Source organism: Suillus fuscotomentosus (genome assembly GCF_016647785.1).
Source record: "Suillus fuscotomentosus strain FC203 chromosome Unknown F5891scaffold_5, whole genome shotgun sequence".
NCBI classification, from domain to species: Eukaryota; Fungi; Basidiomycota; class Agaricomycetes; order Boletales; family Suillaceae; genus Suillus; species Suillus fuscotomentosus.
In genome coordinates, this window is record NW_024539517.1 from 667768 (window position 1) to 691677 (window position 23910).

A 23910-nucleotide genomic window follows, 5' to 3' on the forward strand; every position below is an offset into this window, starting at 1 on the left:
TAGATGGGGTGTCATACTCATCTTCATGTTGCCAACCAAGTCCTCGCTTGCATATCTCAGTAAATGTATTCATTCGTCTCGTATGTGGCAATATGGTCATCTCGAATCTTCCGTGTTCTATGATAGGACTTGTTCGTCCAGTACGTCTGAATTTGAGCACAAGTCTGCCCATTATCTCTATGATATTCAATCTAACAGAATGTAGCTTCCACAATATGCTAGAATGGTCCTCTACATTCCTTTCGACCATCCTGTACACTCGCCCCACCAGGAACATCTGAAAACGAGTTGATCCTCAGACATCTCCGTCCTCATCGACCATTTCCCTGTCCTTCCCGATACCATTCCTACCTCGTCTCCATTTTATAGCGCATCAACAAGGCCACTTCTTTGCGGCACTTCTCCAACACCTTCCACTTAATCATCATTAGTACCTTGGAGGCCCGATCCGTCAGAGTCAAAGGTGGGCTGCTCAACATATGAGCTTGATATTCGTTAACTGAAATTGCCCATCTCTAAGTCGTTGGCACAGTAGATATTTGACTCTCCGAGTCTTTCCGCACCCAGCAGGCATCTGCATGCCCATCCAACTCGAATCAAAGAGACGATATCATTCAATCGTCCGAGTTTCATCATCCGCCACATCCTTGTCGTTAGTGAAATCTCACATTCCACCGGAACACCTCGGTCAGGGCGACCTAAGTGACTCAAGGGACGTGCCGGCTCCTTGCTGCGATTTACAACGATTTCTGATATCGAGAAAGTTAGGATAGCAGCAGATATTTTTTAAGAGGTTCGAAGAGTTCATAAGCAACGGGAATACAACATGGATGCCAAACGTTTGGCATTCACTTACCTTTGTCTCGCATCGTGCATTTGATATTTATCGTTAAGTGCTTAATGTGACTTAGCCCACAGGCAGCTGTGTGCTGTACTTTTCGTACTTCGTAAGCTTCAACCGATGGCAGAACTTATAGGTGACGACTTTTCGACTGCTAGGCAAAACACATCATCTGTCGAGAGTCACTTCGGTGGGTTGCGAGTCCGAAATAGCGACCGACCAACAACAGCGGAGAACTGCCTAATGTTGGGGGTTAATTGCTGATAGATACTTGTACAAGGAGATGTATATAAGGTATGGACTTCGGCACTGAGCTGTGTACGCTCTCTGGCAGCAGGTTTGACGCTTTCGAATTTGCTTTTCGAATGCCGGGCTCAAACATTGTCAGTTCGTGCCCATCCAGTAGCACCTGCTACTAGTTCCCGGCCAGCCTCCAATTATGCGCACAGGCCCAAGCCCTCTGCTGTGCCCTTTTCTCTTAACATTGCAGCTCTTCGTCATCATATCCCAACGAACCAGCGAAACTCCACAGCGCTGGTGCAAACTATGGTATTAGTATCCTTCTGCACACTCTAACCCTGTTTGTATTCGATCTCCTGTGCCATTCTACGTGGGAGCTACACAGAAACTGCGACAACCTCATGCTTGCTTCAATCACATGCCCATTAATAAGAGAAATATATCAATATCGTTGCGCATATGCATGGGACGGGACAAGCTATATTTAAGATGCTTGATGCGTAAACACATGAAAGGGAAGAGAAACGTTGGAGGAACAGAATTTCTTGATGATTTTATGACTGATGCGAAGTGGAACGACGACCAAAGTAAAATCCGCAGCAGGTGACTTCGTGGCGAACTTCTCCCCTCCCACCGTTTGATTGGTGTGTTTCTGTTGGTCGTGCTTGAGACCCTTGTGCCCCTGCCAGCGCTTGAGATGGTTGTGCACCTGCTGGTTGACCTGATTGGGTTGCACTGTTGGCCTGGTTGCTGTTCGTACGTTCCATAGCTGCAGCCGCTTCCTCATCAGTTTCAGGGACAATGCCATATCTCTGCAACTTGTATTTTAATGGAAAGAAACTGGAGGGATGACGAGTCACTCACATCTTCATCATGAGCAGGAGCTACATCGACGGTGCGGCTGGAGTTTCTTACTGGAAGTAAGCTGAAATTCCAATGTCGGGATGCGTGAGGCGATGGTCGAGGCGTATCTGTAGGTTGGGTACTGAACTGGAGGGAGCCAATCAAACTGCGCCAATGAAGGAAAGATGAACTCGCAGGCGGAGCTGTGCGACGAGGTGCGCGATCTGAATCATTGCCGAAGAAATCATTGCCCTGTATCAAAGTAGGATTAGCAAGAGCTGAAGAACGAAAAACTGTACCAACGTATTTTGCCGAGCCTTTGGTAATGGCCTATTGTTTGAAGTGCAGATGGACATTAAGAATCTAGCGAAAGATACGAGAAAAGATGAGGTTCCTTACGATTGGTTGCCGCACGACTCTCGGTTGGGTTGGACGTTCCTGATAAAAAGTGAGGTGCAGTGTGAAAGAGAAGCGGAGAAGACTTGCCTGAAGCTTTACATTCCCGTCATCTGCGCCCTAGATGGTCAAAACCGTTAGGAAGGGAAATTAGACAACCAAGCGCATACGTACTACAACCCTTTTGAGCACCGCCTCCAGGTTCCACACATAGATTTTTTTGTCTAGTCCAGCACTAGCAATGTATTTTCCATCGCGGGACACAGCAACAGCGAAGAGTCGGTCATCATGCAACAGTGGATCTCCGACTGCCTGATTGGTCTTCAGATCCCAGATGCGAATGGAGCAATCATATGATCCGCTAACAATATAACATTCATTGGGAGTAAGACAGAGGGCTTGGACATAGTTGGTGTGACCCCGAAAAACGACGAGTTCCTGTCCATCAACCACCCGCCATTTTCGGATGGTGCTATCTCCCGACCCGGAGAATATGTGTGCTCCGTCCTTGGACCAGCACAAGGACGACACTGGCCTGTCGTGTCCCTTGATCTTGATAAGCAGCTTGCCATCCCTTGACCACACGCAGATCAGACCGTCCCCACCGCTCATGAACTTGTCATCTTGTGGAGAGTATTTGACGGCTTCAACCCATCCGTGACTGGCTTCTATGGGTGGTGCTATTTGTCGACCAGTATCCGGGTTCTAGCGTCGTATGGTGCCGTCTTGTGATCCACTTGCTATCTCTAGGAAATTGCAAGACCAATCGAGGCACCTCACTGCAGCATTATGCCCCTCCCACGGATCCCCGATCATGCTGCTCTCCTTTATATTCCACAGCCGCAATCTGCCATCTACACTTCCATGAATGACCATTGTTTCATCTGGGGATAGCGCCATCGAGCCTATCCCTCCTCCATCGCTATTCAGAGGTTTTCCCACTGGCTCTCCATCCCTTTTCCACTGACGAATTGAACTATCCTCAGACATGCTCATTATATTGCCACTGGTACTCAAATAGGCAAGGCTCCATATGCAGTTGGAGTGACCCTCGATGATATACTCCGGCATCAAGCTTCCTGCCGGACATTGTGGCTTTGGTTTCTTCCACGATGTGGTCTGAGTATTGTGGTTGACGAAGTAGGACTGACCGAGTGGTGAGATGTGCCATTCGCATCCAGGAACAGCGAGATCTCCAGGATCATCTATGTTCGATGATGAGTTCGTCGCTCCTTGTCACAATTTCATCCCTCACCTAGTCGCACTCCTGGTAAAGGTCGGTTCCACGAGGCCATCACGAGTGTGTCATCTTGATATAGTGTTTCATCATCCGAGGATGTCTTATACTGATGCCACATAGGAGGAAGCCCTTCATTTCCGCCTGATTCTAGCTGAATAAGCTGATAGGTATCACAAGGTGGCTGCTCACCTTCCCAAAGTGCATCCTGGCGATGCTGTGCACCATATGGTGGTGGATCTTTCGCGCTCAGCATCCGATATATCGATGAGTGCAATGGCACTTCTCCCTGTCTCGTTGACGTACTCGACTCGGCCTCTTTGTGTGGCATGACCTTGATCGATCTAGGATACTGGGCTGTACAAACGGACTATGCAAAGTCAGCAATCAAGGGAAGGGAGAGATGCCATTTGGGTCAGTTTTGCATGTTGTAGTTGCAGGCGCCTTGCTGACACCGCATGTCAATGGCTGTGTTACCATCGGATCAAGTACTCACCTTGGTCTGGTTTAAATTTTTGTGGTAGCTCGATGTACATTAATCCGTTATGTACGTCTCGTCAGCGAGTGGAATTATTGTAAGCTGGATGCTTATGACGCGCGTTGTTTGTGCTTGCTTGCCTTGTTGATTATCTTCCTGTTGCGCTGCTGCCTTGTATCTTATCTACTACCATCCGCACCGTCAATCCACGACCTGTCCACGCTTTGCCCTGTGCTGTTTCTGAGTGTTTCCCTCCTTCCGGAGTGGTTTCCACTTTTTTTTAAGTGTTCAATTAAGTCGAAATCTCCACAGTGTTCAACACTGTCATCGTTGCTGATCCCTGTTACCGCCGTATATCAAACCGTACCCGCCGCCTTCCCGCTATACAAAAGCGGACCTTACAAGGTCACCGGTACACACAGACATTGTGCCTTACAAAAAGGTACCGCCGAAAGGGACAGTTGCCCCTCTCACTCGCGCTAGAGCAAAAGCTGGGGATAACTCAACCTTAAATACCGAGACGTTACCCTCGCAAACACTGCGTGCACCCTCACCAGACTCATCATCTTCGTCTTCATCCGACGGTTCCTACTTCAATTTCACGTTCGAACCACGCGCATATACCCACATGAAGACCGCAAGAGTTGAGCAGTCGGCATGCACGAAGCCACCAACTCTCACAGGAATTTTTCTTGTATCATGTGACTTATGAAACAGTACCGACAATGCCATCAGATATCGCCCCTCCACACTCGAACCGTGGGGCTGGGAAGGAGCCTGCATAATCAGCATAATCCCCAGCAAGAACTCACCGGTTTACTGATGCGCCCGAGTTGCCTGGAGAAATATGGCGGTTCGTCGGCAAAGAAGGACTGCGAGAGTCTGGGCAGTACTTCTAACATGCTGGCTGAAAATATACCGTATTGACACTGTGTCCAATGATACGACAAACTGAGTGCTTCCGAGGTCACCGGTCGGGGATGAATATGCATGAAGAGAAATCATCTTCGGTCAACTAACCACGACACCTTCCTAATGAGGAGTTTAAAATGATCATCCTCGAATTTGAAAATACTTAGGGTGACAAGGCATTTTCCATATAGATACCTTAACTCAGTTCTTGTTACATTCCTAGCAAGTACTGGTACTGTCAGTATATATGTTCAGAGGGACTAGGATGACACAGATTGTCGTTCGCATGCTATAAACGTGACGATTTCTGCAACTGACGGACGACTTGCAGGAGGCAACCAGCATCGCTGTATGAACTCCCAGTGCCCAGGCCCTATTTGCGATTTTTTAGGAGGTTCCGGTTTTATTCCTTTGATGACTTGTCCTAACACCGCAATATCCTTCTTCACATTGTGGTAGGGTACCTTGCAACTCAATACCTAGAGCATGTGCGAAGTGAACAACGTATTTCGTTCGAAATCGAGTTACCAACCTGGAGCGTGATACTGCCAAACGAGTATATGTCGCACTCGGTGCTGAGCGAGAGCTCGTTGTCCTCCGATACTTCAAATAATTCTGCAGCTACCCATCGAACATTCCCGTGGATGGAGCTCGTAAAATATGAGGTACCGACGAACTCTAGGATTATGGTGGAGAGACCAAAATCAGCGAGGCATGCCCGACCGTCGCCATAAATCAAGACGTTTGACTGGAGAGTTGACACGTGAGTAGTGAAAATATTCTATGTGCGGACGTACGCACCCCTGTCAGGTCCCCATGGACGACTGATTTGCTGTGGACTGAACCAACATAAGCATGTGAGAAACGGGGTGCAGTGAACGACAGACTTACGGTATTGCAATCCAAGAGCAATGTCATTCAGCTGGCAAACGCAAGAAGGTCAGTAAGCGCCTGGAGATGCTAGATACACAGCTTACAAGGTAAAACTTATCGTGAGATGACAACGAGCTTTCTTGCTTCTCAAGATAGCCCGTGAGCGCTCCGTTTTCGGCCCATGGGCAAATCATTGCTGGGTAGGGTCCAAAGTCGGTCGCCACTCCCCAGAGTGGAAGAATGCCATCATGCTTGAGACGGCCCCAAACTTTGAGTTCGCGACGCACTCTCTAAAGTCGGTTCAACGTTAGACATACTGATACACGTGACGTCGTGGAAGACCACATTACCCTACTATTCTTCCGCACCAGGACCTCGTCGTCGGATTCGAAAGCGCGAATAGTCTTCACTGCTACCTTGGTCTTCATCAGGATGGTAACAATAGGAAGTGCGACAAGCTGAGCATACCTGGACGGTCATATCGAGCCTCACTAAATCACACTTCCAGATGTCTCCAAAGCCTCCAGAAGTTATCGGATAACGTGATCTTCCCTGTAGGTCATCAGTAAGATCTTGTAGTGGATGTGACGGTGCTCGAGTCTGCGGCTTTGGAGATGGTGCGTGATCCCGTGAAGTCGTGTCAGACTGGACGGTAGCACCGATTTCTGTGCCGTTCCTGTCATCCGTTCCGGACACATTCCGGACATCTCTTCGAGGGCGTGTTGGTGCTTTATCTTTGGTATCGGGTGATGATTGCGCACGGGTATCGCTCAGTGTGCGAGTTCCAATCCTGGTTTTCGGCTGAATAGAGGCAAGGAGGTCAAAGATCTAACGACGGTACGACTGGAGTTTCTTACAGGAATTAAGCTGAAATGCCAATGTCGGGATGTGCGAGGTGATGGTCGAGGCGTATCTGTAGGTTGGGTACTGAACCGGAGGGAACCAATCCAAGTGCGCCAATGAAAGAAAGATGAACTCGCAGGCGGAGCTGCGCGATCTGAATCATTGGCGAAGAAATCATTGCCCTGTATCAAAGTCGGATTAGCAAGAGCTGAAGAACGAAAAATTCTACTAACGTATTTCGCCGAGCCTTTGATAATGGCCTATTGTTTGAAGTGCAGATGGACATTAAGAATCTAGCGAAACATACGAGAAAGAATGAGGTTCCTTACGACTGGTTGCCGCACAACTCCTGGTTGGGCTGGTCGCTCCTAGTAAAAAGTGAGATGTAGTGTAAAAGCTATGCAGAGAAGACTTGCCTTCAGCTTTACATTCCCATCATCTGCGCCCTGGATGGTCAAAACCATTAGGAAGGGACATTAGACAACAAAGCGCATATACATACCACAACCCTTCTGAGCGCCGCCTCCAAGTTCCACACATAGATTTTTTTGTCCAGTCCAGCACTGGCAATGTATTTTCCACCGCGGGACATGGCAACAGCGAAGAGTTCGTCGTCATGCAAGAGTGGATGTCCGACTGCCTGATTGGTCTGGAGATCCCAGATGCGAATAGAGAAGTCCTTTGATGCGCTAACAATATAGCATTCACTGGGAGTAAGACAGAGGGATCTGACATAGTGGGTGTGACCCCGAAGAACGACGAGTTCCTGTCCATCAATCGCGCGCCATTTTCGGATGGTTTTATCGAGTGACGCGGAGAATATGTGTGCGCCGTCCTTGGACCAACACAATGACGTCACCACATCATCATGTCCTTTGATCATGATAAGCAGCTTGCCGTCCCTTGACCATATACAGATCGGACCGTTCCCACCACTCATGAATTTGTCGCCTTGTTGAGAGTATTTGATGGCCATAACCCATGCGTGACTGGTCTCCATGGGTGGTGCTATTTGACGTCCAGTATTCGGGTTCCAGCGTCGTATGGTGCCGTCCTGCGATCCACTTGCTATTTCTAGGGAATTGCGAGACCAATCGAGGCACCTCACTGTACCATCATGTCCCTCCCACGGGTCCCCGACCATGCTGCCCTCCTTTATATTCCACAGCCGTAGTCTGCCGTCTCCACTTCCACAAATCAACATAGTTTCATCTGGGGATACTACCATCGAACATGTCCCTCCCCCATCGATCTTCAAAGGTTTTCCTACTAGCTCTCCGTTTCTTTTCCACTGACGAATCGAACTATCGTCAGACGTGCTCATAATATTGCCACTGGTACCTAAGTAGGCAAGGCTCCATATGCATTTGGAGTGACCCTCGATGACACACTCTGGCATCAAGCTGCCTGCAGGACGTTCTGGCTTTGGTTTCTTCCACGACGTGGTTCGAGTATCGTGGTTGACGAAGTAGGACCGACCGAATGGTGAGATGTGCCATTCACATCCAGGAACAGTGAGATATCCAGGCTTGTCTATGTTCAATGGTGAGTTCGTCGATCCTTGTCGCAATTCCATTCCTCACCTAGTCGCACTCCTGGTAAAGGTCGATTCCACGAGACCATTAGGAGCGTGTTATCTTGATATCCTGATGCATCATCCGACGATGCCTTGAACTGTTGCCACATAGGAGGAAGCGCTTCATTCCCGCCTGCTTCTAATTGAGTAAGCTGGTGGGTATCACCCGGTAGCTGCTCACCTTGCCAAAGTGCATCCTGGCGGTGCTGTGCACCATATGGTGGTAGATGTTTCGCGCTCGTCCGATATATCGATAAGTGCAATGGCGCTTTACCCCGTCTCGTTGACGTGCTGGACTCGGCCTCCTCGTGTGGCATGACCTTGATCGATAAAGGATGTCACGCTGTACAGACAGATTGGACAGAACACTGCGCAAAGTCAGCAATCGAGGGAAGGGAGAGATACGGGTTGAAGGTGATAAAGAAACCTGCTATTTGGGTCGGTTTTGCATGCTGTAGTTGCAGGCGCCTTGCTGAAACCGCATGTCAATGGCTGTGCTACCACCGGATCAAGTAGCCTACTACTTACCTTGGTTCGGTGCAAATCTTGAGGCAGTTCGATGCACATTGGTCTGTTATATACGTCTTGTCAGCGAGTGGAATAATATGATATTCCTTTGAGCGGGTACACACACACATATCGAATCTGTGCGCTGTGCATAGCGCGTAGCAGCACTCCCAAGCAAAGTACCACCAGTAGTGACAAATGATTGCACGATTGACGGGAACAGGGATGGAGTCGCCAGATGTTGGATGCGCAATATTGCTATAGTTAACGTTGATAGTGTTCAAACCAGTCTTCGTATCTCAATAAGCAGAGAGTTGAACGTTCGACATCAAAACCGAAGTCATGTTCAGATAGACGACAATGAACTTCACCGGGTTTCCCACAAATTGCAATCAACAACCATGCCTTGATTCACTGACCAGAAGAACTCTGATGTAGGCTATGCGGCGTCGACCTGAACGCCCTCACCTGTCTGCGTGACCTGCTGTACGACTTCACCCATACCCGAACCGTTACCGCGCTTTTGTGCACTAATAACAACCTCCAGCACGCTCGCTAGGCCCGCCTTCCATGCAACAAGACGTTTTTCCAGTGCCTCCCATTGCTCCCGCTCAAACGTGCGTGCTGATGAGCGGTAAACGTGTAGAGATTGGGTGGTCTGCGAGAGCTTTCCCGAAAGAAGACCGGTACGGATCACTATTGAAAGATTATCTGAGATAATTATAAATGACAAGATGTCAAGAGGACGTACCATCGATCGCCCACTTCTCTACTTCACTCAACTCAATCTGCAGGGTCGACGCGACCTCTGAATATGGCAAGTCATGCCCGACGTGTGCAAAACCCAGTGACGCAAATGACAGAAGGCGGATCTTACGCTCAAGCTGTGCTCGGTCGAGTTCTGCAGGCCCGCGAATAGTTGAAATATATGGTATCAATAATCATGAACCGACTTGCCATATTTTTCGAGAGCAGCCGGATGACTTTCGAGCCATGAATGTAATTCTGGTAGACCACTGTTCAAAAACACCTGCAGAAGCGAGAAAAGCTCGTGATCCTTTGCTGAGACAACAGCGTCCAACTTGAACAATGGGTCAAAGTCGAATAGGCTGGGCAAGCGCAATGCTAAGGCTATGGCATCGACCGCCGCGGATTGACTTTCAGGCGAAGAGGATGATAATGAAGAAACATAGGAAAGCGTGTGGTGATAAGCAGTTTCCCTGTATGAGTCAAATGTCAACCACAGCCTTCATCAGTCAAATGGAATGATACGTACGGCTGGCCAGATCGTATGAATGCATCGACAATGGACTTGTGGAATTGACTGCGCTCTTCCCCAGAGATATCCCATTCTTGTAACCACTTCTCGACATCTTTTCTAGATAGACGTAAAGTCTCGAGCTCTCCATTGTTAGCGGCGACCTTTAGCAACGCGGTGTAAATAGGTAGGCGCAGGGCTGAATTACGGGAAGTAGCATTGAACAAATTTGATATGCTGTTGAAGAACCGATCACACATCCTGTACAAATGTGCTGAAAAAGTAGTACTTACACGCGATACCTCACTGATGGATGCTCGGAAGGTGATGAAGTAAGAACACCCAGGAGCGAGGAGACGTAATGTTTAATTTCCGGTGAGTTGGTCGGCCATAGTGTCAGAAGGTGAGAGAAGAGAAGGTTGAAGTAACCCTCGATTTCTGCATTTCAAAATCAGATCTAATTCACTGCAAAAAATGCTGAGGATCCCGGACGCACCTTGTTCTGATCCATCGCCCAAGCTTTTCGTCCGATCTAGCACAAAGGTCAACGCGTTCCGTTTTCTTTCCTGATCCTCTTCAATAGGTTTAGCTCCTTCATCTGGCTTAATAATATCTCGGAAAGATTGCGACGCAGTAGCACGTTCATCCTCTTGGCTACTTCGAGTGGCATAATCCACTAGCTCTTGTATCTGACCGGAGATCAGGAATGAGTCTTCACGAGGAGAGTATAACTATACCTGTTCTTCGAAAGTCCCTTCCGCGAACACTGACACTGAATCTGCGGTAGGCATTTTGTTGGATGAACTACATATATTTGTGGTGGAATTAGATCTTAGCTGAGTTTCAAAAATATAATCATGTACAAACAAACTCCCAACTTGCAGTGTTGTTGGCATTACTGCGCCAGTGCACCGCGCCAGTTTTCCACTCTAGCATTTGCCAGCGAAGTTGGCCAGGGGTGGAAAAACTTGGTACAATTATTATTGGAACTTCAGAGGATAATTTCTGTGACAGATTTCCTTCATCCTAATTAGTAAGCTGGTTTTTGTTTGGACTTATTGAATTCAGAAGGTACCGTCGTAAACAGTGACAAACAGGCACCAGCCAGCGTTATGGGTTGTATTGATTACTACATAGGTCGTATGCATCATGTCATTTGCAAGTCTGAAATCTCAAAGGCAATCTAAGGCATCAAGATCGTATGTGACTTCCACCGATAATTCCAAAGAGTCCCACTCCACAACTATTCCAAAAGCGATACATTCTAATGATCCAACTACATCAACTCCCAGCAATGGAGGCACTGTGTACCACGGCATACCAGAAAATGTGGAGGTGCGGGTATCGGAAATATCAGGCAGAGGCTTATGGGCCAGGAATTTAATCAAAGCTGGTTAGCAAATTTGTTGCAAGATCTGACTCTTGAGCCACATCGCTTACACAACATAGGTTCTATTATTATATCACTAAGACCGTATTCATTTGCACTTGCTAGCCGGTATCTGGACTCGCATTGCTCCTCTTGTACTGCCACATCAAACTCGGGATTGTTGAGGTGTACCAGATGCCGCACAGTTCGGTATTGTAATACAGTTAGTTGCACTTATACCATAAAGCGCTTTTTCACTGGTCTAATTCCTCAGTATTAGACGTGTCAGACAAATGACTGGTCACTTCATCGACTCGAATGTTCTGCATTGACGAAGTGGGCCAAGTCAGCACCATCGAAAAACTTGTCTGTCCCAAGTGATGCTGTCAGGTGCCTGGGTCGAATTTTATGGCAAAAAAAGAAGGAAGGGTTTGATAGTAGTTGGGTGGGTAAGAGTTTGTATTTCATGGCTCACACCGCTGACAGTACGACAGTCAAAGGAAATCGATGCATTACAGTCTCGTGAGTCGTGCATCACATTCAAGTGAAGGTTATAATCGAGGTGGGATTAGATCGACATTCTTTGGAACCTCGTGTCGTCGAAAATAATACCCACCTTGCCCACTCTCTGGTTCGATATCTCGGCTTGTCCTCTCCTGGAGATCTATCGGAGTTTGGCATTTTATCTGCGGGCGACTTTGCTGATTTAATTTCAAGAGTAAGCACTGTTCACAAAATGATTCAGGCATCGCATGCTTAGTATCTGACAGTTTGTGACGAATACTTTTGCATTAACTTCACCCTCGTTGACACCAGTGGGGGTGTCGGTCTCGCCACTTGTTGCGCTTTTCAACCATTCTTGTGATCCCGGTGCAGTCATAGTTTTTCCTCGGTCTTCTCGAAATCCCGTGGAGGAGCCGCAGATGCAAGTCATTGCGCTCAGAGACATTTCACCCAATGAGGAGGCGAGTATAGACCACTTACTCGAAGCGCTCTCACTAACCAGCGATCGCTGTCAGATTCTGACCTCCTATATCGACACCACCCTACCTCGTTCTCTAAGACAGGCTGCGTTGAAGGAGACATATGACTTCACATGCCAGTGTGAACTATGTCATGACGACAATATAATAGACCCTCGTGAGTCAATATGGTGTCCAAAGTCATGTGGAGGGATGTGCCCTGCGCCTAGTGACGGTGAGAACGGTCGGCGCTTTACTTGCAATATTGGTTGTTCATACACTACATCTATAACAGAAAGCGAGACATATCAATGCGTGAAATGCCGCGCAGTTGTAGCTACACCTACATTTATCATGGACGCTCTTCATATTGGACAAGAAGCATTGGCGAAGGCAACTTCCATTCAAGATACAGGTTTGTCCCTCATGTTGCGTAGGCAATACATCCACGTAAATCCTAATATGTCCTTACAGATCATGATAAGGCCTTACAGCTGACGACCAATATTATTCCGAGACTTGTGTCTGCCGGCCTGACGCCATCTTGTCACCCGTTATTACCCTTGATAGGACTCCATAAATCACTTCTCTTGTCTTCGTTGTCGGCAGACATGGCACAAGAACTGCTGGACGAGACGATCCGTATCGCAGCTAAGCACTATATGGGGCTATCTGCCATTCTCCGTGATGGCCACCCTGTACGTGCCGTCGCCCTCGCAGAGCTCGGGAAGCTTTTGGCTGTTGATGAACCCTGCCCGGTCACATCACCACCCACGAATATCGCGTCCCTACCATCCGGCCCTGCGCGACTCAAAGCTGCATACGAAACACTAGTGCGTGCGAGACACGAACTGATGATCGGTTTTGGCAGAAACAACGACGGCGGTGAGCTCGGGAGAAATATTCGCGAAACAGTGGTGTCGTTGGAGAAGGAACTTGGGGTGTGGACACAAGGCATACACAACACTCTTCAAGACTTGCTGAACTCCTCACGAAAATGAATAACAATTGGCTTTGAGTGCGCTCTTGTTGATTTCATATATGATGCCTGTCAACGCACTATCTCGGGTCGATATGCTCTCTAATAATCAGTTTTTGGACTCTAGAGCCCCTTAGCTGTATCCATAATAGTGACGTCATGATGAGTGGCAAGATATCACCCAACGTCTGCGAGGAGGACTGTTGGCTGTTCGGCACTATGTGAGCTCCGCAAATTAACTGTAAAAACACAACTGAGGCACTCAATTTCAAATCAGTTTATCTTGCTTGCCATCAAAACACATATCGCTCGTGAACAATAAACTGGGCGAAATCCACCGCAAATTGAGCGGGGCTAATAAATTCGATATTGCTAGGGTGGGCGGCCGGTCCTGCTCTATGTGGCGCCCTGCCACGGATTCATCATGACGTTACCTTGTTATATGGATCGATAAACAACTCAGATCTAAGTCGTTTCAGGACGTTAATTTGAATACCACTCATAAATCGTTATTGAGTAGGACTCTTTTTCATGTCACACCGCGTCGTTAGGCGCTGTTATAGCAGACGATAGGAGATCCCCAACGACGCGGTATGACATCAAATGTTTGAACAACTTACCGAGCTACTCAATAAGGATTTTATTATTGATCCATAATAGTAATTGAATTCGTGGCAAGGGGTCGCATCGAATATGGCTGGCGTAGCGGTTATCTGTCTGTTGTAGCAAGCGAGTGACACCATTATGACATCAAAAGGTAAAATATCAGATACGCTGAAATTGTTTTATTAGGTTCTCAACGGCCCAAGGAAGAATACTTAAACGGCATCCTTTGGAGCTGTGTGCTTCTCACTTCAGCCCATCGTCACAGATCAGACAGCGTAACAGATACAGATATACTCACCATCATGTCCACTCGCTTCTTCTCTGCTCCCCTCTATGTTCTGCTTGCCTTGACGGCCTTTGTTACCACAAGCTATGCTGCCTCAGGTGAGGCTGACTTCGCACAAAATCTAATACTGTTCACTCACACACGATGTGTAGCCACCGCCACTCCGGCAACCATTAATTATAATGTAAGTGTCTGGTACCTACCCTCGTTATGTCATTAACCTCGAATGTGATTCACCCAGTACCCCCGTGTAAGCCTTATATCCAATGCACTGATTGGCATCGCGATATTAATATTGTACACAGGGCACTGAGACCAGTATTGCCACAGCAATTGGCGAGACTCCAACTTTCTAGGTAAGGCTTCAATACTTCATATCAGACCTCGTCATATTTACTCCATATGTAGTGCATCCAGGTGCCTCGTGTAAGCCTTGCTTCGCCTCAAATCCAATTGGCCTTGCGGTGTTAATTTTGTACACAGGTCGAAAGCTTTACAACTACGCAATGTTACCATGGCGTGAACTTACTTAGAATCTACTTCGTTCCTCGAAGTCGATAGTCGAATTCTTTTTTTCGTTTCAAAGTGAATCCTTCGGGGTCATAAACCCTATGTTGGACATGGTTTCGTCATTTGCATCTTTTCCTTCGTATATATGTGGTTGACGTGAGAAGTTAGTAGATTAAGACTATATCAATCGAACTTGCGAATGTTTTGTCTGGTCGTGGTCTTTCCATAGTATCGACAGTACTGTTGCATAATGTGCCACTCTCCTTTCGTTGTGGAGTGTGAGGGTGTCATTATTTGAGTGATAGGGCATAGTGCAGGGGGCGTTTGTTTGCCGAATATGTTCGAGAGCGGGGTGGGAAGTCAAATTTTCAAACTTTAAACCGCACATGATGACTGGTCACTCTAGATCTGTAATTGTAGCTAAAGTCGTGTGGGAAGTAATATATAATACCTCGCACACTGATATTGTACTCGCAAAACCAGTAGACATCAACGGGTCCCTGCCGACAAAGTTCGTTTCCCCTGATAGTGGGCAGGCACACTTGATTGTTCCGAAAGTCTGGACTCATTCGTTTGAATCAGCTCGTCTTGTACGCCTCTGAACAGCTCTGAACAACCTCTTTGAAACACATCGCATCGCACAAGTTTCTCACCTAGACTCGCCATGGTCTACCAGAGGGTCAATCCTGATTGAAAAGAAAAGAAACGTTATCTCTCTGTACATGCTTTCGGAGGAAGGATGGGGGATGGGTGTGTGTTGAAGTTGTTCTTGGGCCTCAAAAGTAGAAAAGTATAGAGCGGTCACGGCGGGAGGCATGGAATCCTTCACCCAGCACACTAGTTCGCGAATACTGATCCGACCTCAGGTCTTTGTCGGTCCCCTCGAAAAACACGCCCAGATGATTACACCACCTGTGCCATTGCACATTCATGTCACACCGAGCCACCAGCCTAATTGGAACGGCCACAAGAGAACTGTTTGGCTTACCATCAAATATTTCACCAGGTGATCTTGCACTGACACCAGCCAAAATTCTCGCATAGAGGCGATGGACATGAGCCTGAGAGCCTGAAGGACATGATCAGAAGAATCGTGATGCGTTTTCAAATTTCTACGCGATTTTGACGAGAAGCTGCTAACGACTCACTCAGGCTAACATCTTGGTGTTGAATACCCTGCGATTTGTGATGCTAGACAACGGAGGGATAAAGGCGTCGTCTCCAAATGACAGAAGCGGAAGCGATGATGGGACAGTAATAGTGAGGTTGAGACAGTGCGAACCAGAAGACCCGGGACAGCAGATGCTCAAGTTTCAAACTCAAGAATGGCTTCAACGAAATTTGCGATCGCGGGCGGAGACAGGCTAAAAAGGAATCAAATGACGCTTTCAGCTTATGTAATTTAAGGCCTGGCCGCCGCCTGACTTAACAACGTACCAGCGTGTCCGGGGTATGATACCGATCTACCCTCTGCAAACACAAATAACGGCGCGAGTCTAAAACTTCAAGACTTCGTTTGCGCAATCGTCCAACTCACACCGGTACCCACACCCTCTCTGGTCCATCTTTATGCACGAACCTGTGAGACCCATATCCGAGTACTCCTTGCCACTTGGCAAATACCTCTCGTCCGAGTGTCACACTGTACAACGACGACACGGAACGAACCGAGGCCACATGCAGTGTAAGATAGGCGCTCGCGAATACAGCGTGCAAAACAAAAAGCATCCTCATCGTCTTTTCTCGTCCTTGACTATTCATTTTACCCGTTATCGAGATCAGCCTCTACCTCATTGTCCAACCGTCTGAAAACGTAGCGTCCTTTCTTGATCAGAGTTATGCTCAGCGAAGTCACCGAGTCGAGCACATCAGCACAACGGAGAGGAGCACAAGGAGAAATGATATTCAACCCACTAACACACGTACCTCTTCTGGCGAGCGCAGATGGTCTTCCATCATATGGTGCACAACACCATCAGGACGCACTTTGGGAAGGTCAGAAGTCACCTTATATACCCACTGCAGCTTACTCAATCAGAAGCAGGCGGGAATGAAGCGCTTCCTCCCGTGTGGCAACAATTTAAGGCGTCCAATGGTAACACACTATATCAAGACGACACGCTTGTGATGGTCTCGTGGAACCGACCTTTACCAGGAGTGCGATTAGGTGAGGGATGAAATTGCGACGCGGACCGACGAATTCACGGTTGAACATAGATGATCCTGAAGATCTCGTTGATCCCGGATGGGAATGGCACATCTCACCACTCGGTCGGTCGTACTTCGTCAACCACAATACTCAGATCACGTCGTGGAAGAAACCTAAGCCAGAACGTCCGGCAGGAAGCTTGATGCCGGAAGTGCGTCATCGAGGGTCATTCCGACTGCATATGGAGCCTTGCCCACTTGGGTACTAGTGGCAATATAATGAGCGCTTCCTGGGATAGTTCAATTCGTCAGTGGAAAAGAGACGGAAAGCCAGTAGGAAAGCCTTCGAATCACGACGGGGAAGGGATAGTCTCGATGGCAGTATCCCCAGATGAAACAATGGTCGTTTTTGGAAGTGTAGATGTACAGACTGCGACTGTGGAATATAAAAAAGGGCAGCATGATCGGCGACCCATGGGAGGGGCACGACGCTGCGGTGACTTGCCTCGATTGGTCTCGCAATTCCTTGGAGATCGCAAGTGGATCGCAAGACGGCACCATACGACGTTGGAACCCGGATACTGGTCGACAAATAGTACCACTCATACAGACCAGTCACGGATGGGTCGGAGCCGTCAAATACTCTCCACAAGGCGACAAATTCATGAGTGGATGGGGATGATATAATTTGCGTGTGGTCAAGGGACGGCAAGCTGCTTATCGAAATCGAGGGACACGACAACGGAGTGACGTCATTGTGTTGGTCCAAGGATGGCGCACATATCTTTTCTGCCTCGCTTGATAACACCATTCGAAAATGGCGGGCTATTGATGGACACGAACTCGTCGTTTTCCGGGATCATACCCACGGCGTCGAATCCTTGTGTCTTACCCCTGATGAAAGGTATATTGTTAGCGGATCAAGGGACTACTCTATTCGCATCTGGGATCTCAAGAACAATCAGGCAGTCGGAGATCCACTCTTGCATGATGACGAAATCTGGGTTGTCGCCATCTCCCCCGATGGAAAATACATTACCAGCGCTGGACCAGACAAAAAAATCTATGTATGGAGCCTTGAAGGCGGCGCTCAAAGTTGTGGTACATATGTACTTTGGTATTACAATGTCCTTTCTAATAGTTTTAGTCATTTAGGGTGCCGATGATGGGAACCCAAAGCTTCAGGCAAGTCTTCACCACTTCTCTTTCACACTACATCTCATTTTTTACCAGGGACGTCCAACCCGACAGAGAGTTGTGCGCCCACCAATCGTGAGCAACCCCACCTTTTCTCAGATGTCTCATTAGATCTCTGACGCCTGTCTTGCTCCTAATCAACAGGCCAAAAAATATGGATTTGCAAGATACGTCAGTGTAATCTCTTGTTTTCCATTTCTTGTCTGACACCAAGATATAGGGCAATGATTTCTTCAGCAACGACTCAGACCACGCGCCTCGTCGTGCAGTTCCACATGCAAGCCCATCGTCCTTCATTCGTTGGCGTCGTTGGCTCAGTCCCAAGCATTTCGGCACACGACCTGTAACTGCGTCTCAACCAATAGAGCGACAGTCCCGACACTGGAATTTCAACTTCAAATTGTTTTCTGGAGGACATTCTAGGCAGCATCATCGATGTACCTCTTGCTCAAGATGAAAATGTGAGTAGCTCTCGTTTCCTCCTCTTTCCTCCCATTAAAACACATTGCAGAGGATTGGTATTGTCCCCGAGTCTGATGCGGAAGCAGCCGCAGCTATGGAACGCACGAATGGCAATGAAGCCGACAATTTAATACCATCAGGACAGCCAGCTGGAGCACAAGCATCTCAAGTGCAACCAATTCAAATACAAGCACAAGGCCCAACTGGTGGAGCGCAAGACTTTGAGTATGTAGGAGTGAGCTGTTGCGGAATTTTCGTTGGTTGTCGTCGTCCTGTTTCACATCGGTCATGAGACAATTTAGAATCTGTGTCACTCGATGATTTTCTCTCTCCCCTTTCATGTGTGTTTACGCTTCATGTATCTCACACATAGCTCGTTCGAGGTTCATTCTAGTAACTGATACGGCACCACAGAAAAGGTACTACGAGGTGTGGTTTGGTCATAGTCGATGCGCATTGTTGAGGTGATGCGCGTGTAGCTGAGCAGGCAACATCATCCTGACGTCTCTCAAGATCCAACTTCTCCCGAAATTTTCAGAAAGGTTACCGAGGCTTGCGCTGTGCTTGGAAAGCAAAAGACTCGGTGTGCTTGTTTATTTTTCACTCGGCCAACTATAGTATATTGGTTCTGAACATCATCGCAGACGGAAATACAATCAATACGAGCAACTGCATTCTGCTCTTATAATGGGACTGCGACATCAACGGGCGGGGGAACTAGCTTCGCCTGAACCCCGGCCGGTTGATCCCACTTTCTGGGGCCCAGTCAAGTCAGGCTCATTGATGTTTTATCGCCCGCCTGTTGGATACTGGTCGGTGATGAACAAGCTCACGCGAGATAGGGAGTTGAAGGAAAGGGAGAAGACGAAGTTGCAAGCTCAGGCAGCTTCGTTTGCTGCCCAGAAAGCCATGCCTTCTCATGACGGACCAGAAGAGAATGAGACTGACAGTGAAGTTCGGTTAGGCGAATTCCAACTGAAAGTAATCATCGTAGCATTCTCTGCAGTATTCGCAGTAGTATTTGTAGATCGGGTCAAGAAGTTACTTGGGTATACCAGGGCGCAAGCACTGCAAGAGAACAACGAGAGTGACAGTAGTGCACCACAGGGATGTATAGAAGACCCTACGTCACAATCTGCTAATGCCTGTGCTAGCGCTGACGGATGGTAGATACCTGCGGGAGGTGGCGTAGACAGACAGTCAATGTATGTATCAGGAAAGTACTGTTGTAGTATTAGGCTTCCAACTAAATTTCTATGCGTTTCGACGAACTGATCGCAAAATTGATTGATTCATGCATGCGCACTGCCCCACGGCGCACCCGCAAACTGGGCTATCACTAACATGAAAGTTAAAAGTCCTGACACCGCAAACACACGCCCTATAACACTCTCCGCTGCAACTATGTCCTCGTCCGATTGCGTTCTTTTCGGTCGTGGTGTTTCTTTAGCCATATTTTCATTGCCACCATTAGACGGGCCCGTTCCTGATGAAGGATATGCAGACATACGACCGGTGGCTCGTTGGACGTGTGGGCTGGAGAATGGATTTGTGTGCGACCATGTATAGGACGTGCGCGAATGGGCGCCGGGGGGAGGTTGATAATAGGTGTATTTGCCTGCTCGAGCATGCTCCCATGGGTGGTCATAAGCTGCGTTTGGGTCATGCGCATGGCTGGACTTGGGGTCACGGTGCTGATGCTGACGTGCATTATTTTGCCATGCATTGCGTGACCCTGATCGATTGGAGGGACGTGCTGTAGTAGCTTGCGGGTTGTGAGAGGATGGTTGTGACGGTGATGCGTGGCGGATACTACGATCGTACTCTCGCCTGCCATCGAGTTATCAGGTCAGTACATCAGGTGAGCGCTTTGAGACGTACCGTTTCCGATCATCCCCAAGCACTGCATAAGCTTCACTCACTGCGTGAAATTTTCCTCGTGCCGTATTGTCCTGACTGACATCGGGATGATATTTCTTGCTGAGCTAAGAGTTGGCGAGGTTCATCAGTAGGCACCCTTTGCTACCAATAAGGACGACTCACTTGGTAGAAATGTGTCTATCATAAGTTTGTGAGGAACAGATCCTTTAAGAATTCACAAGAATGACCCATGCCTTTATTTGAGCCTTCGTTGCTGTGATTGGGACTCCAAGGGTTGCATAGTGATCACGCAAGTGGGCTGCTCGTCGACACGTGGATGAGAAGCAGCGGGAATCACGGTGTACTTTATATCTCAGTACTGAAGTCATGAAAGGGAGCTTGTATGAAGTGGAAGCAAGCCCTGGCGTGCATCTTGCTGCTGCTGTCATGTTCGCTATCGAAGCCTGAAGGGACCAAGATAACGTCCAAATTAAGCACCGACATCACGTGACTCGCATTAGATTTCAAATTTTTGATTCTTCAAAGTTTGAACAACTTCGCATCGAATTCTACGGGTAAAACACCCGGCCGTATCCCGGACGTACATATCGATCTTGTCGCTAGTTGATAACATCGTTTCACAAAGAAACAATTTGTATCGGTTACTCGTTGAGTCCGGACTTCACTCAACGTCAACTTGAGTTTGATTTCGACAAAAATGGACTGTACTGCTATTGTCCAGCGGTATCAGTACCGCACACTTCTTCAAGTTGCTACTCGGCTTGGTGAGGAGACCTGTCACTGTCATTCGAACTCAGGTGTCTTCAGGTTCCTAAAACTCCCCAAACACGAAACACTGCTGGGGATCCCTTTGATCCTCCATGTAGTTTTCGTATGTAGTATGACAAGCAGGCGCTCCGACTCGGAAAGCTGCGTCAATATTCAAGCTATCAAACGCCCAAAAGTACAATTTTAAACCTCCTTGGAACCGCCACGAACTCTGGGATCTGAACGTTGGACAATTCATTCCTAGATTGGAGAAGCTCGATGAAGCCTATGCCACATTCGGACTTGAAAATAATGTCTGTTAGACGCTATTCATCACTCCTTTTGTCCACCCCCCTCCTACATGAGTCTCGGTCTATACTTGGGGGACATGGGACTCCACAAGCGCTTAGTACCGGGATACAGAACTTTTCCGTCGGTTCTGTGACACTACCGCTGACATTATTCGGATCCTGTGTATACTTAAGCCCTTTGAACCGTACCTATCTATCTCTCAGACTTATCACCTTCGACATACCTATCACTGACACAAGGAAAATCAAATGGGCCCCTTCTCCATCGTGTCCCGTATTTCCCTCGATGTCGGGATCTTATTTTGGGATATCCTCCTCACCCTCTCCAATCTCATGAGGAGGAAGCGTCGCATCGGGTATGTCACCCCCGAGGGCCACCCAGGCTATGGGAAGTACTGGCCCGAGTATAGGCCTCCCAAGGAGACCGACTCCCGCTGCTCTTGCCCTGCACTCAATGCGATGGCCAACCATGGTGAGTGATTCTGCCAGCCTCGGTGCTTAAGCCCAGGTGGTAGTATTGGTGTTGACGACATTAAAACCCAGGTATCATCCCACGCAGTGGCCGCAACGTCTCGTTTATCGAGGTTGGCCATCATATTCGGGCAACATACAACTTCAGTCCTAGCTTCTGCTCATTTGTGCCGCGCTTTGCCGCTCGTATGCTTGAGAAAAACTACAGCGAGGACTTATTTGATTTGGAAGAACTTGACCTACATAATGGTATTGAACACGACGGATCCCTCTTGCGTGGGTGATTTGACATGCCTGTTTGTGTACGTCGGAATAATTTGTTTTTAGGCCTCGATTCTGCTCTCGAACAGACGCAATCAACAAAGCACGTACCTTTCATTGAAGAGTTACTTGCAGCAGCTACCGGCAAGGACAAAAAAGACAATACTGTCATCACCACCAAAGATCTCTCCAGGATACTCGGCAAGCGGCGTGTAGTCGCACGCGCAGTAAACAAGGAGTTCTCTCTCAGCCTTTTCCACAAGATCTTTGGGAGCGCAAAGTACGTTATTGTATCATCCATTTCAAGCGCACTTTTGAACGTTCTGTTAGTGCCGCGACCCTAGTCACTATCTTTGGAGGCCGTGTGGACGACCTCCATAACTTCCTTCATGAAGAACGACTCCCAGAGGACTGGGAGTCGCACATCCGCCAACGTCACGGAATAACTATGATGCAATTAAACAAGACCATACTAGGAATTGAGCTTCGCGTGCGTGAGCAGGATTGGGCAGATGCCGCACGGGAGGCTGCAGAATGTCAAAAGGCTTCTGTTCGAAAATCCTCCCCGAAGCTACATACTTGAACGTGACGTTGGGAACTCGTTTGACGTTACCGACTTTATCTGCTTGATTGCGACACCCAGTACCCCTAACAATGATTATGATGAGTTCATTACCTTTGAATATACATTAATGTTCTTGGTCGTTTCGCTCACAGTTGACAACAGAGATCACCCGTTGCATTGAATCTGATCGAAAAATAGTAAAGGTGCACGTTCCTCATACACATTCGAGAGATTGTTCTGACGCTTGAAATTGCGTGGACGCCTTGAAGACTCGGACACGTCCCTCAGTCACGAACCTGTCAACGACTGGCGAGCTCTGCATTTGTCCCTTTGAATTGAGAACAAGCTGCGCGCAAAGCAAGCTGTCGGGCTTGAGCCAAACAATCGCAAATTCTGAACAGATACAAGACCCGGAGTCCGAGAATATCTACTTGCAACTGAATTCAGTGTGCGTGAGCAGGATTGGCAAACATTGACCATGGAGCGTGTCCAGGGAAGGGATCATATTAAAAATCATCACTATGTCAGAGAAGGCGTAACTCTGATATGTATAACATGACTAGTACTCAACATCACTCTCGTAGTATACTACTAGTAGCACTCATCCACAGCCGGGCCCAAACCCCTCGCATGTGCACACATCGCTTAGCATAAAGTACTTTGTCGCAACTTTGTCGTAATACGTAATTCCAATTCGGGAAAGCATTTTGGAAGGAATTGTGATTCACCGTGACTTTTCAGCTTGCGACATCGACACAACTACATTTCCACCGAGGCATTTAGCATCTGTTACACAGACGGTGTTATTGCTTCTGGCTTGAAGTTCTTGGAATACTACCCGCATGTTAATTTATTCTTGGCCTGTATCCTGATTTTGGCAGCCACGATCCTGTCAGCAACGGGCGAGCTGCCAGTTATGCAGGTACCTCAGGTTCCAGGAATTGAAGTTTCTCAGTGCGGATATAAGAAGAAACGACCGCTTCCCTTCAGAGATTCAAGCTTCAACGTCCTTCGTCGGGGAGAATATTACTTGCAAGTTGTGGCAAAAGCGCCGCTGCTAACAATTATTACATCATTTTCACGTGTGTACAATTATGAGCTGATATTAATACTTATTATGTTGATCTTGTGGTACAAGGTAATGGCATATA

General features: G+C 47.8%; 6 protein-coding genes across 6 annotated transcripts; 3 read left to right on the forward strand and 3 right to left on the reverse strand.

The window, feature by feature from the left end:
* Positions 1-5207: 5207 nt before the first annotated feature.
* Positions 5208-6700, reverse strand: F5891DRAFT_1169901 (kinase-like protein; the record flags this gene model as incomplete). Its single annotated transcript, XM_041365497.1, has 8 exons — positions 6582-6700; positions 6289-6529; positions 6138-6236; positions 5925-6110; positions 5839-5869; positions 5749-5786; positions 5480-5695; positions 5208-5426 (listed from the first exon to the last, which is right to left on the reverse strand). Exons 2-8 carry the CDS (start codon positions 6298-6300, stop codon positions 5208-5210), a joined length of 801 nt encoding a protein of 266 aa, XP_041231778.1. The 5' UTR covers positions 6301-6529; positions 6582-6700.
* Positions 6701-8979: 2279 nt separating this feature from the next.
* F5891DRAFT_1161708 (uncharacterized protein) lies at positions 8980-10833 on the reverse strand. The gene is made up of 7 exons (XM_041365265.1): positions 10742-10833; positions 10501-10693; positions 10298-10442; positions 10023-10241; positions 9704-9966; positions 9498-9647; positions 8980-9442 (listed from the first exon to the last, which is right to left on the reverse strand). Exons 1-7 carry the CDS (start codon positions 10793-10795, stop codon positions 9186-9188), a joined length of 1281 nt encoding a protein of 426 aa, XP_041231779.1. The 5' UTR covers positions 10796-10833; the 3' UTR covers positions 8980-9185.
* A 320-nt stretch (positions 10834-11153) lies between these two features.
* Positions 11154-13336, forward strand: F5891DRAFT_1125615 (uncharacterized protein; the record flags this gene model as incomplete). The annotated part of the gene is made up of 9 exons (XM_041363983.1): positions 11154-11397; positions 11454-11596; positions 11654-11818; positions 11868-11895; positions 11946-12091; positions 12144-12338; positions 12393-12579; positions 12631-12750; positions 12810-13336. The coding sequence occupies 9 exons, from the start codon at positions 11154-11156 to the stop codon at positions 13334-13336; spliced, it is 1755 nt and encodes a 584-aa protein (XP_041231780.1).
* Positions 13337-14222: 886 nt separating this feature from the next.
* Positions 14223-14562, forward strand: F5891DRAFT_1182434 (uncharacterized protein; the record flags this gene model as incomplete). Its single annotated transcript, XM_041366166.1, has 4 exons — positions 14223-14304; positions 14359-14390; positions 14448-14456; positions 14512-14562. The coding sequence occupies 4 exons, from the start codon at positions 14223-14225 to the stop codon at positions 14560-14562; spliced, it is 174 nt and encodes a 57-aa protein (XP_041231781.1).
* A 5253-nt stretch (positions 14563-19815) lies between these two features.
* F5891DRAFT_942309 (uncharacterized protein) lies at positions 19816-20772 on the reverse strand (the record flags this gene model as incomplete). The annotated part of the gene is made up of 3 exons (XM_041374408.1): positions 19816-20353; positions 20405-20508; positions 20623-20772. 3 exons carry the CDS (start codon positions 20770-20772, stop codon positions 19816-19818), a joined length of 792 nt encoding a protein of 263 aa, XP_041231782.1.
* A 763-nt stretch (positions 20773-21535) lies between these two features.
* Positions 21536-22912, forward strand: F5891DRAFT_555556 (Chloroperoxidase). Its single transcript, XM_041372238.1, has 4 exons — positions 21536-21934; positions 22006-22209; positions 22261-22474; positions 22525-22912. Exons 1-4 carry the CDS (start codon positions 21712-21714, stop codon positions 22775-22777), a joined length of 894 nt encoding a protein of 297 aa, XP_041231783.1. The 5' UTR covers positions 21536-21711; the 3' UTR covers positions 22778-22912.
* The last annotated feature ends 998 nt before the right edge of the window (positions 22913-23910 follow it).

Excerpts from the sequence above, each read along its gene's own strand:
- F5891DRAFT_555556 (XM_041372238.1), top strand. The coding sequence starts at position 21,712 with ATGGGCCCCTTCTCCATCGTGTCCCGTATTTCCCTCGATGTCGGGATC. Across the intron at positions 22,210-22,260 it reads ACACGACGGATCCCTCTTGC|GCCTCGATTCTGCTCTCGAA; the intron begins GTGGGTGATTTG and ends ATTTGTTTTTAG. Across the intron at positions 22,475-22,524 it reads AAGATCTTTGGGAGCGCAAA|TGCCGCGACCCTAGTCACTA; the intron begins GTACGTTATTGT and ends ACGTTCTGTTAG.
- F5891DRAFT_1161708 (XM_041365265.1), bottom strand. The coding sequence starts at position 10,795 with ATGCCTACCGCAGATTCAGTGTCAGTGTTCGCGGAAGGGACTTTCGAA. Across the intron at positions 10,694-10,741 it reads AAGGGACTTTCGAAGAACAG|ATACAAGAGCTAGTGGATTA; the intron begins GTATAGTTATAC and ends ATCTCCGGTCAG. Across the intron at positions 10,242-10,297 it reads CCATCAGTGAGGTATCGCGT|CATATCAAATTTGTTCAATG; the intron begins GTAAGTACTACT and ends GTTCTTCAACAG.